The sequence below is a fragment of the Leucopleurus acutus genome, assembly GCF_964270905.1.
Source record: "Leucopleurus acutus genome assembly, chromosome: 1".
In the NCBI taxonomy this organism is placed as follows: Eukaryota; Metazoa; Chordata; class Mammalia; order Artiodactyla; family Delphinidae; genus Leucopleurus; species Leucopleurus acutus.
In genome coordinates, this window is record NC_139142.1 from 52,684,191 (window position 1) to 52,696,762 (window position 12,572).

A 12,572-nucleotide genomic window follows, 5' to 3' on the forward strand; every position below is an offset into this window, starting at 1 on the left:
ATATAAATTTTTAAAAATTTGAACAATTAAATTTTTCTCTATATATATTTTAAGAATATTTTAAAATCCAAAATCTGTAGATAATCATACATATCTAAAAATTATCTGCTAATTTAGATAATGAATATAGTTCTAGCTCAGTTAGTTTTAAATGATTTAAACTCGAACAATGTTGCATAAAAATAAAAGTAGACTATAAAAGAGAATGAAAAATATTTTTGGTGTGCTTGCTAGAAGGACAAAAAAAATGCCTGAAGGATAAAAAAGAAGAAAAATTATGAATTCTTTCCCTGTTGAACCAGCAGATGTCATGTTTCGTTGTTACAGCCTAAGATTATTATAAGGGCATTTCCTTTGTATTACTATGTATACTATGTGCTTCTTACAAAACAAGTGTATAAATATTAAATATGATTGGCTCTGAAACCAGAGAACAAATTTGTGGGTTTTTTTTTTTTTACTTTTAAGATAGATTTCTCAAACAAAGTCAGAAAGCAAAGTTTATCCAAAAGAGGTTTAGTACAAAGTATGCTCTGAGACGTAGCAAGCATATTTATATTTAACTATAAGTACACAAAATCATTTCTTATCAGTAATTATTTGTTGCTAATCAATATTATTTATGCACCAGCTAAAAAAGCTTTTCTCATCTTTAATTCTAAGGTGGTAACAATTATTCAACTAAATTAAAACTATATCAACATCCATATATCATCACCATATCTATTCTGTCCCAAAATTTATCTGTCATATGAGACACTGGAACTGGTCATCTCTATTTCCTTTTCCAATCTAATATTTCATGAAAAAATATTACATATGATGTCACTCATATGTAATGCGTAATGTCAATGCAAATAAACTTAAGTATTTTCAAAAATACATTGAAAAGCCTTCGTAACAATCTCTAATTAAAAATAAAGATGAAGATAGAATTTTATAGTAAAATTGGATCTATTTAGAATATTCAAATGAGGGTTAAATTGTAGCTTAATTTTTCACAACCCTGAAAATAGATTTTGATAAACAAATTGATGTTTTCACAATGTCATGAGAATTTTTTTTAACTTCAATGTCAAACTGCTTCAATAACCTGAAAAGTATTTATTTAGATAAACAATCAGTTCTAGTATTATGACAATTTGCATTTATGACATGCAGCTAGTTTACCCTTCTGGCAGTCAACAAAAAGCAGGATTAGAATACAGATAACAGAAACATTAAATGGAATTTATAAATAAGGGTGCTTAAAACAATTGAAATAATACAAGAAACAGTAGGCAAATGTTTCATAGCACCCTAGAGATTTGAGACTGTGCCTTACCTTAATGGCCATTTTGTGGACAGTCACTCACCCATATCGACCCTGCTAAATGGCAGTTAGGTATTGACTAAATACCTCTAGTGAAGGGAAAATCATCCGTATTCAGAGAGGATTGCTAGAACATTTCTAAGTCAAAATATGTATCCTTTAATACCCACTCACTGGCATTCATCTTATTTCATAGATCTGTTAAAATTTAGCCTGTGATGGAGTTTCAACTCTCAGAAAACTTCATTTGCCAGTTTTTGAGAGATTTTTTTTCCTTTTCCATGCTAAATAGACTTTATTCTCTTCTCATTTCTCTTTGAATGTATCATTCATTTTATGAAAAACGTGATACTTAGAACTAAATCTAATACCCCTTGTATTTCCCTCTTGGCTAAAAAACAAAAGCAAGCCCCTCTTCTTCCTGTGCCCCTCAAAACAAAACAATAAGCAAAATGAAAAACCAACCATTGAGACTCTTTATCTCCTCAATTCAATCTAGACACTAATGTCTAATGAAAACACTCTAAGTTGACATTTCTCACTTAAAAAGCTCATTACTTCATTTATAGGTTTTGGATGCTGGTACGCGGGCCTCTCACTGTTGTGGCCTCTCCCGTTGCGGAGCACAGGCTCTGGACGCGCAGGCTCAGCGGTCATGGCTCATGGGCCCAGCCGCTCCGCGGCATGTTGGATCTTCCCGGACCGGGACACGAACCCGCGTCCCCTGCATCGGCAGGCGGACTCTCAACCACTGCGCCACCAGGGAAACCCCTTGGATGCTTATTTTTAATCAAAACCCCTGGCTCTTTATCTAGGCTACTACTAAATGTACCTCCTCAATAACAGTTTGGGAAATTTGGTCTCAAATACAGGTTGTCAGTGATGTTTTGGATATTTATTCATTCATTCAGTATATTGTGTTCCTCTCATCTAGATTTTGCTAAGTGTTGTGAACATGAATTTGTGCTATCATTTAGTTAGTAATAATAAAAATATCCTACAGCATATAGAAGAAATAAAATGAATGTGATGACTCTTTTCCAGAGACCTCCTTCTATGCAAGATTGTTTGTATAGAGTTGATAATCCATTTTCAATAAAACTGAATGAATATTCGTAGAACATTTTTTAATGCATGCAGTGTTGATATAGGAGACTTTTCCAAATGTTACTAAAATTCAGATATGTAATTCAATGTATTTAATTTTACTAGTAAATTTGTCAAAAATTAAATTCAGTTCATCTGACGTTTTTTTCCTGGTGAACCTCACCAGGGAAATAGAGACCATCACTTTCATTCTTAGTGTTCAACATTCATACTTTAACTATATGTAATAAATTCTTATGAATCATCTCTTCTGCAATCCCTAGATGATAGATGACTAATGATGGAGAAAAAGAAAAAACCAGGTAAGATATATTCCTGCATATAGGAACCCAGGAGGAAAACCCCAGGAGGACATTTAATATTTAATCTAATTTCAAAAAAAAAATCTGTTGAATAATGTACAACTTATTAAATCATGATCCAGTAAAAATTGCAAAGCTATTTGAAAAGTTGGAGAAAATGTAAGCAATTTCCAGGAAGACAGAGGCCATACCTCCTTGTTCATTGCCTAGAACACTACTTGGCATTCAATAGGCTCTAACTAAATACTGATTTAATAAATAAATGTATTATTGGTAAAAAGTAGATAGTGTGAAAAAAATCTATATTTCAGAATATCAAAAAGTTGGGATACTTTCCTGGTGGCACAGTGGTTAAGAATCTGCCTGCCAGTGCAGGGGACACAGGATCAATTTCCTGGTCCAGGAAGATCCCACATGCTTGGGAGCAACTAAGCTCGTGCGCCACAACTACTGAGCCAACGCACCACAACTACTGAAGCCTGCACACCTAGAGCCTATGATCGGCAACAAGTGAGGCCACCACAATGAGAAGCCCGCACACCACCATGAATAGTAGCCCCTGCTCACCTCAACTAGAGAAAGCCCGCACGCAACCATGAAGATCCAATGCAGCCAAAAATAAATAAATAAATAAATAAATATTTTAAAAAGTTGGACATATAATTCCCATGGTCTGTGAATTTTTCTATTTGGCAATTAAAAGACAAAAACTGAGATGGTTTATGTATGTTACATATACTATGTATACCTCACATATCCTTAAAATCTAAATAAAAGCCTTTTTTGTTATTGACCAAAGTTCTTGTGTTGTTAAGTTTTTGTTTGGTTAATTTCAGTTTAGTGACCAAAGACATGGATAATATAAACACAGATTGTCATCTTCACTGATTTTTTTTTGACAGAGTTGATCATTTACTTGCTGACATACTTCTTTTTTATTATTTATTTATTTTTTCTGGAAGTATAGTTGATTTACAATACTATATTAGCCTCAGGTGTACAGCATAATGATTCAATATTTTTATAGATTATATTCCATTTAAAGTTAGTATAAAATGATGGTATATTTCCCTGTGCTGTACAGTATATCCTTGTTGCTTATTTTATATAGTAGTTTGTGTCTCTTAATCCCATACCCCTATCTCACTGATGTACTTCTTTTGATTTCTAGGATGCCACATTTTTAATTTTCCTCCTGTTCACTGGTTGTTCTGTCTCAGGCCTTTGTGGGGTTTGTTATCTCCTCCCATATCTCTTAACCTTGGATTGCCCCAGTGGTCAGACCTTAGCCTTTATCCACACACACTCCCTTGGTGATCTCATCAGTCTCATGGCTTAAATTTAAACTCTTATCTATATGCCTGTAGTTAGCAAGATTATGTCTCCAACCCTGGCCTCTCCTGAATTCTAGTCAAGTGTATCCCACTTAATGGCTCCATTTAGATCATTCAAATTGTTCAAAAATAATTTCCTGATCTTCTCCCCCCAAATTTGATCCTCCCATAACTTTACATATCAGTTGATGGAAACTTCATTCTTCTGGTTGCTTAGACCAAAAAACTTGCAGTCATCCTTGATTCTTCTCTTCCTCTTACACTGCTTATACAACCAACCAGGAAATCTTCTTACATCTCTTCTCAAATTCTCCAGAAATTGATTAGATTTTAATCACATGACTTTTTAAATACAAGAATTACTTATGGAACACGAAGTAGAAAGTAATAAAAGGGCATAAAGAATAAGTAAGTATGTTTAACTGTAACAAGTCATTTAAATTTAAGGACTTTTTCTGTTTTTAGGAAAGGCCTATGCTCCAGAATTCTATTACGATACCTACAATCCTGTGTGGCAGAACAGACACCGTGTTTACTCCTACAGTCTACAGTGGACTCAAATGAATCCTGATGCAGTAGATCGGATCGTTGCATACCGGTTGGGTATTAGGCAGGTGAGGAATTTAATTGTCTTCTTTTGTGTGTGTGTGATCCTTTGTGAAGACCTTGTTACTATGATGTGTTGCTATAAAGTTTTAATCAATTTGCATGAATTCCAGAATATATTTTTCTATATCAAAGATAATATTACCTTACCCAGAACTGTTCCAAATTACTTACAAATCTTTGAAATTAATTTATGCATTTTTCACTATGACAGGAGACATATTAAAGTGAGCTTTCTGAAATCCTTCATCATTACATGTGCTATAGAAATTACATGGTATAATTTCTGTGAAAGAAACTAAGATGTTCTCACACTTACCTGTACTGCATAATTCTTTGTCTTGTTTCCTAAGCTAGAAATTCTACATATTTTTATTCTAAGAGGTTCAAACTATATATAGGATTTTTAAAAGCTAATTTAATGTGTCTGTAGAATAGAAATGTTTTGGTAAAATGAGAAGAAACAATGAAATATGATGTTTTCCTAAGGTAGCTGAAGATTATAGATTGTGTAAAAATATCATAGCTTTTTCAAATGAACCACTGTTAAACTCAGTTATCCTTCGTTGGTATAAATGATATTTTTGAAATTTAAATATAGGTCTTTACATTATTTCCTGTTACACAGTAGGTTATCTGGAGTGACTATTTCAGCCTAACAAAACATTTTTGAAGATTTATTTGATTACCACATAGGCTATTAGCTCTCTTTCACATCTTTGTATTATCATAGATTTGTAAAATGTGTTTTCCACTTCCTTAACTAAATCACACAATAGCATTTTGAGTTTGGATAGTAGAAAGGACAGAATTTGCCTGGAGAAAGATTGGTCGACCATCAGCAATCCACTCAGTGTTACTATCATAAAACCAATGTTTTTTTAAATCTTGTTAACAAAGTTATAATAAAAGACTATGTAAGATACATCATTAAAATTAAGATACATTGTAAGTTGAACATTCTTATCCTTCTTGTCTAAGTATTCACAGGTCACAGGCATGGTAGACAGGAGTGGATCATTTGGAAACTTTCTCTATTACTCTCATTTACTTTGGTCCCTAAGTAAATCTGAGTAAATCCCAAATCCATATCAGAATTGTTTGTTGTACTCATTCTAATTCAATGATAATTTTTCTTGATAGAGAAGATAGAAAAAAGCAAGAGCAGCAGTCTCCCTCAGTTTATGGGCTTATCCCTTTCTTTTTCTTTTCTCAGCACAGCTAATATTTTTAGATCTTTTATATTTGGAGCATCTTAGCACATTCTTGACTTTAGATACCTCACATTCATTTCCAAGTCCTTACTACATGATTTGGTCATTCACATTCATCTTTTATTACCCTATGTTTTCAAAAAACTAAGAACCTAATACCAAATTGCTATTTGTAAAATTGAGTCATTTTATTTAGGTGTCTTTTCCTTTTTTCTGGTTATAGGTTTTTTTGCAACAATAGAGTCAGAATTTCATCTTTAGTTTCTCACCTTCTTCCTCAGCTATATTTTTTTGGAGTGTCTGGGTAACTGCCCTTTGCTTCCTGTATGCTGAAGGGCTGCCTGTTTTAATCTGCGGAATTAATTTACCCAACCCTACTCATCATTCCTTTCTTTTATGCTAACAGTCTTCTAAACCTTTGTTCACAAAGTCTCCATTATGTATGCATGTCACCTTCTCCATGAGTCAAGTTTAACAGAATGATTACTATCCCTGTCCTCCCTCTCAACTGGAGCGATTTTAGGAGAATTAGACTTCCTCCTAAGAGGGATCCACCTAATTAAAGCCCTTCCTTCTCATCCATATCTTGTACTAGTTATTAATACACTACCTTCTATAATTTTTTTGGCTAGGATTGCTATGCTATTTTCCAATGACAGTTTCTCTTCTTAGATTTTCCTTTCCTGATATGAACGCTAAATTCCTGTCTTTATGTTTCCTGATCATAAAACTAGTATATAACTCCCTGATATGCAGTGACACACATTTCCCGGTCTGTGTTCATCCTTGTGAACAAATTAGTTAGGTAATTTCCCCCTACTCTGCTACTTTACAATACATTATATATGCATGCATATATGTGTATAAATTTCCCCTTACTGTGTTTTGCGAAAATCATGAATTCCTGACACATCTGGCTTCTGATTCTAGCCGATCTAGCCTTATCATTTTTAGCTATATAACCTTGAACAGGTTTCTGAACATACCAAACCTAGGCTCCTACTTGGGAAGTTGAAGATAATGATAACTGTCAGGCAATCAAAGTGTGGAATGGAATACATCCCCCATTTATCCCACAGGCCAGGTTCCCTTGTGCAAGGCACTCTGCACAAACATCTGTGGCAATTCTTGCACTCATCTGCCTGGGTTGTGTAACAGTTTTTTTAAGTGCATCTTAAGAGCTTAACATGTCTACCATTTTTATTTCAGTTTTATTTAGTACACTGTATAACCTGGGCCTAAGTATTATTCCAAGCCATGATTTTCACAAAATAATTTCTAGACTTTTTTTTCACTATGTCTTATTTTTATTTGAAACCTGCTGTCCTCCACAATATCCATTTTACTGATTCACATTTTTCTCTTCCACTTTGAGTCTTATTTTAAAGCCTTCCTGATCAGATTGATGTCTGCTGCTAACACTATTCTTCCCAAGTTTCTGAGATTCATGCTATGCACTAGAAGAAAACATATTTCTAGTGTTATAAACCATGGTCCAGAAAACAATCCTTTCTCTTACACAATTTCTGAAGCTAATTCTTTACTTGCCTTAGCATTATTTATTTTACTAGAATTTTCTTTTATATTTAGAAACAAGTATTATTTTTTCCTGGAGTGCTTTTTTTGTAATACTCTATTTATTGATAATTTTACTAAGATACTACATCTTGCCATGGAAGAGAAACTTTAATATATCTTTTGTGGGTGTCTCAATAAAGAGTAATGGCCTTCTGCTGTTCTGCCAATATGAATGGAAAGGAAATGTTCGTAGATATGGTGTAGGAACAGAAAGACCACGTATAAACACTACTCTTTTCCCCACTCCCATATTCTCTACACTTAACCCTTACATGAAACATCTTAACATGCAAAAGGGCCTCAATAGACATCATATCTTTTGAAGATCCCCTTGCATACCAAAATTGAGGATGATAGGGCAGATGCATTTTAGATACAATGAAATTGATATAATTCTTTAAGAATATCCCCTGTTTAATAATAGGACACAAAGCCATTAAGTAAAATAAGGTTATATTATCTTAGAAAATTTAGATTACTTCTTCCTCAGGTATGTACATTTGGTTATCAACATTGTTTTAACACATAATCAGACACCAGCATTTAAAATAATCACTCTTGAATTCTGATCTGATGATCATTTATGTTACATATTCTATGATTTTAAAATCGTTATTTTACCCTATATTTTTATTTTGAGCCTATATATCTAATTTCTTCTATCCATAAATTATCTAGATTATCTAATGAAAAGTACTTCCACTTTTAATATCAAACATGACCTAAAGTGTACAACACACTTCTGATTCGATGAAGTCTGAGAAGCAAATTTGATCCTTTAAGACTCATGGCAAATTCAGTTGTAAAGCGTCCGACTTTGTGTTTTTGGGGGGGGGGGGGTTGTGGGGTTTTTTTGTGATACGCGGGCCTCTCACTGTTGTGGCCTCTCCCGTTGCGGAGCACAGGCACCGGACGCGCAGGCTCAGCGGCCATGGCTCACGGGCCCAGCCGCTCCGCGGCATGTGGGATCTTCCCGGACCGGGGCACGAACCCGTGTCCCCTGCATCAGCAGGTGGACTCTCAATCACTGCGCCACCAGGGAAGCCCAGACTTTGTTTTTAATCCACAAACTGTTAGAAACTTTATTACTTACTCAAATTAAGTAAGATTATAAAATCACTAGTATATTATTAAATCCCTGGCTGGATGGGGTTGGTAAACTGAACCCAGCATTCCCCCACCTTTCTGGTAAAATTAGCTGACCCTTTTGGTTAAACTGTAGGGTCTTTATTTAAATATAATGAGGAAAATTGTCTCAGAGTTTGAGTATTGGCTTATACACTTTTCTTAAAAGTTGCTGCAGTCGATCTATAAAAAAGCACTGGAATTCTGGAATCAATGCTTTAAAAAACTTAAAAAGAGAACAGATATTTCATGTGAAGTTAAAAAATTAGTGTGGAAAAAAGTTTTCTCAAAATCTTAATGTCCTTAAGTTGTACTTTTTAGGCTCAGCTAAGCAATTGTTTAATCTCCTTAGACAGCTACTAGCCTCCCAATTGTTTGCTTCATTTGTTGCTTAACAGGAAAGAGAAAAAGGTGATTTGAATGTCTGCTTTCCTTAGTATTTAAGGAATTAAGAAACAAGCAAAACTATTTCTAACTTATCTGAATATACCAAACAACACAAACATCATTTGACTCCATTTAACATACACACTATAGGTTCTGATAATAAAGGATTTTAGACTTTTATACAGTTTCCTTTTTATACTCCGCCTAAGACATGCACAATGAATGTGACTTTTTGACTGTCATCTTTGGAAAGTGGGATATTTTATTGAATAAAATATTTTAATTCACCATGTTCCTGTCTTCTTAAATCTTGATATATTAAAATGCTTAGAATTATCATACCCACATGCTTACCCAGTCAGTCAACAAAACTTTTAGTAAATTAATCATCTAGTGAATACCAGGATTTTAAAAAAGTATTGTCCTCCATGTCCTGTTAACAAAAGTGCTATAATAGGAGCATGTCCAAAATTCCATAGTAACATGAATGGGAGCAGTTAGTACTGTGACAGAGTGGTTAAGTGACATGATCAGCAAGCAAAGTAGAGACTTGTTAGTTTCTATAGGTTTATCTTCATAAATAGTTATTGTTAATAATGACTAATTAAGAAATCACTAATCATAAATACACTTTTTGGTAAAATTGATTACTGGATGAATTTATTATAAATTTTATTTTGGTCTTCATACGTGCTACTATAATGATTGAGCTAGAGTTTATTTCTCCTTCCATTTAAAGCATACTTTTTATTTTATTAAATAATTCATTGCTTATTATTGTTTATTAAAGGGCTAATGTTTTAATAGATCATAGTAATTAAAATTTTATAAATTTATTGTATACATAGATGACCATATGCATTGTAACTATGGTTATTAATACAGCTAATACCTAATTTAATGCATTGATCGAAGAAGCAGAAAAATTTGAAGAGATGGCTTTTTATGCTTTAGCATCTTGTATGAAGTATTAGTTTCTAGGGCACAGTCTAGAGATGCTGAAGGAAAATGGTAGAATAAGATAGAAGTGAATAGAATAGAATATTCTATTATTATGAATAATAATAATTATATTATTAGATAATATAATATTAGAATATAACAATAATATTAGAATTAGGTACATTAAAATAATGTACGTAATTGACTTAAGGCCATTGGACAGATTTTATTGAGAGAGGTGTTTGGTGGAACCATTTAACAAAGAGCATTTAATGCCAAGTCCAGGGAAATCTGTGGCGAATTGACAGATCATCTGAATTGATTTTATAGTCTTAAGTCATGAGTAAAATGACATCTTCTATAGATATATTAATCTGATATCATACATAGTACATTGAATGATATTACAATAGAGGCAAGACCACAGTTAGGCATGTTTGAAGTAAGTTTTAATAAGATTTAAATTAGAGTAGTGAAGGGGGAGAGAAAGAAAAAATGAATTAAGAAAATTTTGAAATGGACAGAACTTGAATATTGATTTAATTTTGAGAAACAGTTTTTAAGAGTATAGTGACCTTATGTTCTCTGCTGTTTACTTCAATTTCTTTAGTGAATGCTCAAGAAATTATCAAATATATAGATGAAGAAGAGAGTAAGGGATATAGAGAAATGTGGAGAAGCCATTTTGTAAATGGTCTTTTTGGCTCCAGAAAAGAAATAAGCCAGGGGCTTCCCTGGTGGCGCAGTGGTTGAGAGTCCGCCTGCCGATGCAGGGGACACGTTTTCGTGCCCCGGTTCGGGAAGATCCCACATACCGCGGAGCGGCTGGGCCCGTGAGCCATGGCCGCTGAGCCTGCGCGTCCGGAGCCTGTGCTCCGCAACGGGAGAGGCCACAACAGTGAGAGGCCCGCGTATCGCAAAAAAAAAAAAAAAGAAAAAAAGAAATAAGCCATAAGCCAGTTGGTAAAAAATGACATCGTCTCAATATTCCAAGTGAAGGGCACTGCACATATTCCCTTTATTCCTATAAATACTAACATCACAATGTATCTGCTAGGAGGAATAAGCACAGTAAATTTAAAAACCTGGATGACCTACAGACCTTTGATATAGAAGGCTTTGTGAAATAATGGTATTTTGTCTTGGAAAATTCCAAGTACTTTCTGAGGAGTTTTTCTGAGTCTGTGGCCTTTGGTACAGATTTCATTTTGTGTAGCAATACTGCTAAGGAAAATTAATTAGAATTTTCCTTTTTATTGACCCTGAATGTAGTGGAAAATGAGCAACCTCAAAGAGACTTTTGGAGTGAAAAAGTATTAAATTATTGCCAGAAATAAGATATTGAATCAAAGTTTGCAAATATACTCATGTCTTCAAATTGGTCTTGTTAAATTTGAGTTGCTAGAGGAACATCAGGCAAAAGTTACCATAGTTAGAAACATGTTACTAGAATTTGAGTGAACACTTCCCCTTGAATGTGTAAATTTATAGGTCAGAAGGATTAGACATGAGAACCAAAGCTACCAGAAATGTAGACGTAAATGTACTGTATGAAGACAGTAATGATAGAAGGTCCAGTGAAAAAGAAAGAACTGAGAGGTAGAAAAATCTGCCAATGCCATGGAAACTAAGGCAAGAATATGTGAGTGTGTGTGTGTGTGTGTGTGTGTGTGTGTGGTGGTTTTTGTACTTGTAAACAAAATTTTTAAAGATTAAAAAGCCCTAAATTTTTAAAATACCAGATACTGACAAATCAGTGTTGCTTTTTTAAGAGGGAAATAGGAAGAAAAAAAAGATTGTATATAGGTTTAATATTCCAAGGTCAACTGATTACAAATTTAATTAAATTTACCTAAGCCTATCCCGGCTGTCCACTTGAATCAATATTTTATAAAGAAGAGAAGACTGACTGATATATTTCCTTGGATGAAAGAACAATTTTTAAATGTCTAAATTGTTTCTTTTACAACCTATAAACCTATAAATACATGGTATTATGGATTCCAAGACTTTATCCAGTCAAAGAAACTACCCAGCAGACCAATATATATATTCAGTGTCTTAAGTGACTGGGAGTGTAGAGTTCAATGGAAAACAGTCACTTATTTTGTTTGTTTTTTGGCTGCGTTGGGTCTTCGTTGCTGTGGGCTTTCTCTAGTTGCGGCGAGCGGGGTCTACTCTTTGTTGCGGTGCACGGGCTTCTCATTGCAGTGGCTTCTCTTGATGTGGAGCACGGGCCTTAGGCGCGCAGGCTTCAGTAGCTGTGGCTCGCGGGCTCTAGAGCGCAGGCTCAGTAGTTGTGGCGCACAGGCTTAGTTGCTCCATGGAATGTGGGATCTTCCCAGACCAGGGCTCGAACCCGTGTCCCCTGCGTTGGCAGGCAGATTCTTAACCACTGCACCACCAGGGAAGTCCCCCAAGTTTTTTGTTTTGGGGGGTTTTTTGGTGGTACGCGGGCCTCTCACTGTTGTGGCCTCTCCCGTTGCGGAGCACAGGCTCCGGATGCGCAGGCTCAGCGGCCATGGCTCATGGGCATGTGGGATCTTCCCAGACTGGGGCACGAACCCATGTCCCCTGCATCGGCAGGCGGACTCTTAACCACTGCATCATCAGGGAAGCCCGAAAATAGTCACTCTTTCAGCTACTTTTCAGGAAAAAAATGATC

General features: G+C 34.8%; 1 protein-coding gene across 2 annotated transcripts in view; it reads left to right on the forward strand.

The window, feature by feature from the left end:
* Nucleotides 1-12,572, forward strand: part of MDGA2 (MAM domain containing glycosylphosphatidylinositol anchor 2) — a gene marked incomplete at both ends in the record, with an annotated part of 831,925 nt that overhangs the window by 741,351 nt on the left and 78,002 nt on the right. For both annotated transcript variants that reach the window (XM_082842707.1, XM_082842708.1), the window contains one exon: nucleotides 4,521-4,669. In XM_082842707.1, coding sequence (XP_082698833.1) covers nucleotides 4,521-4,669 — 149 coding nt within the window. The remainder of the gene's footprint in view (nucleotides 1-4,520; nucleotides 4,670-12,572) is intronic.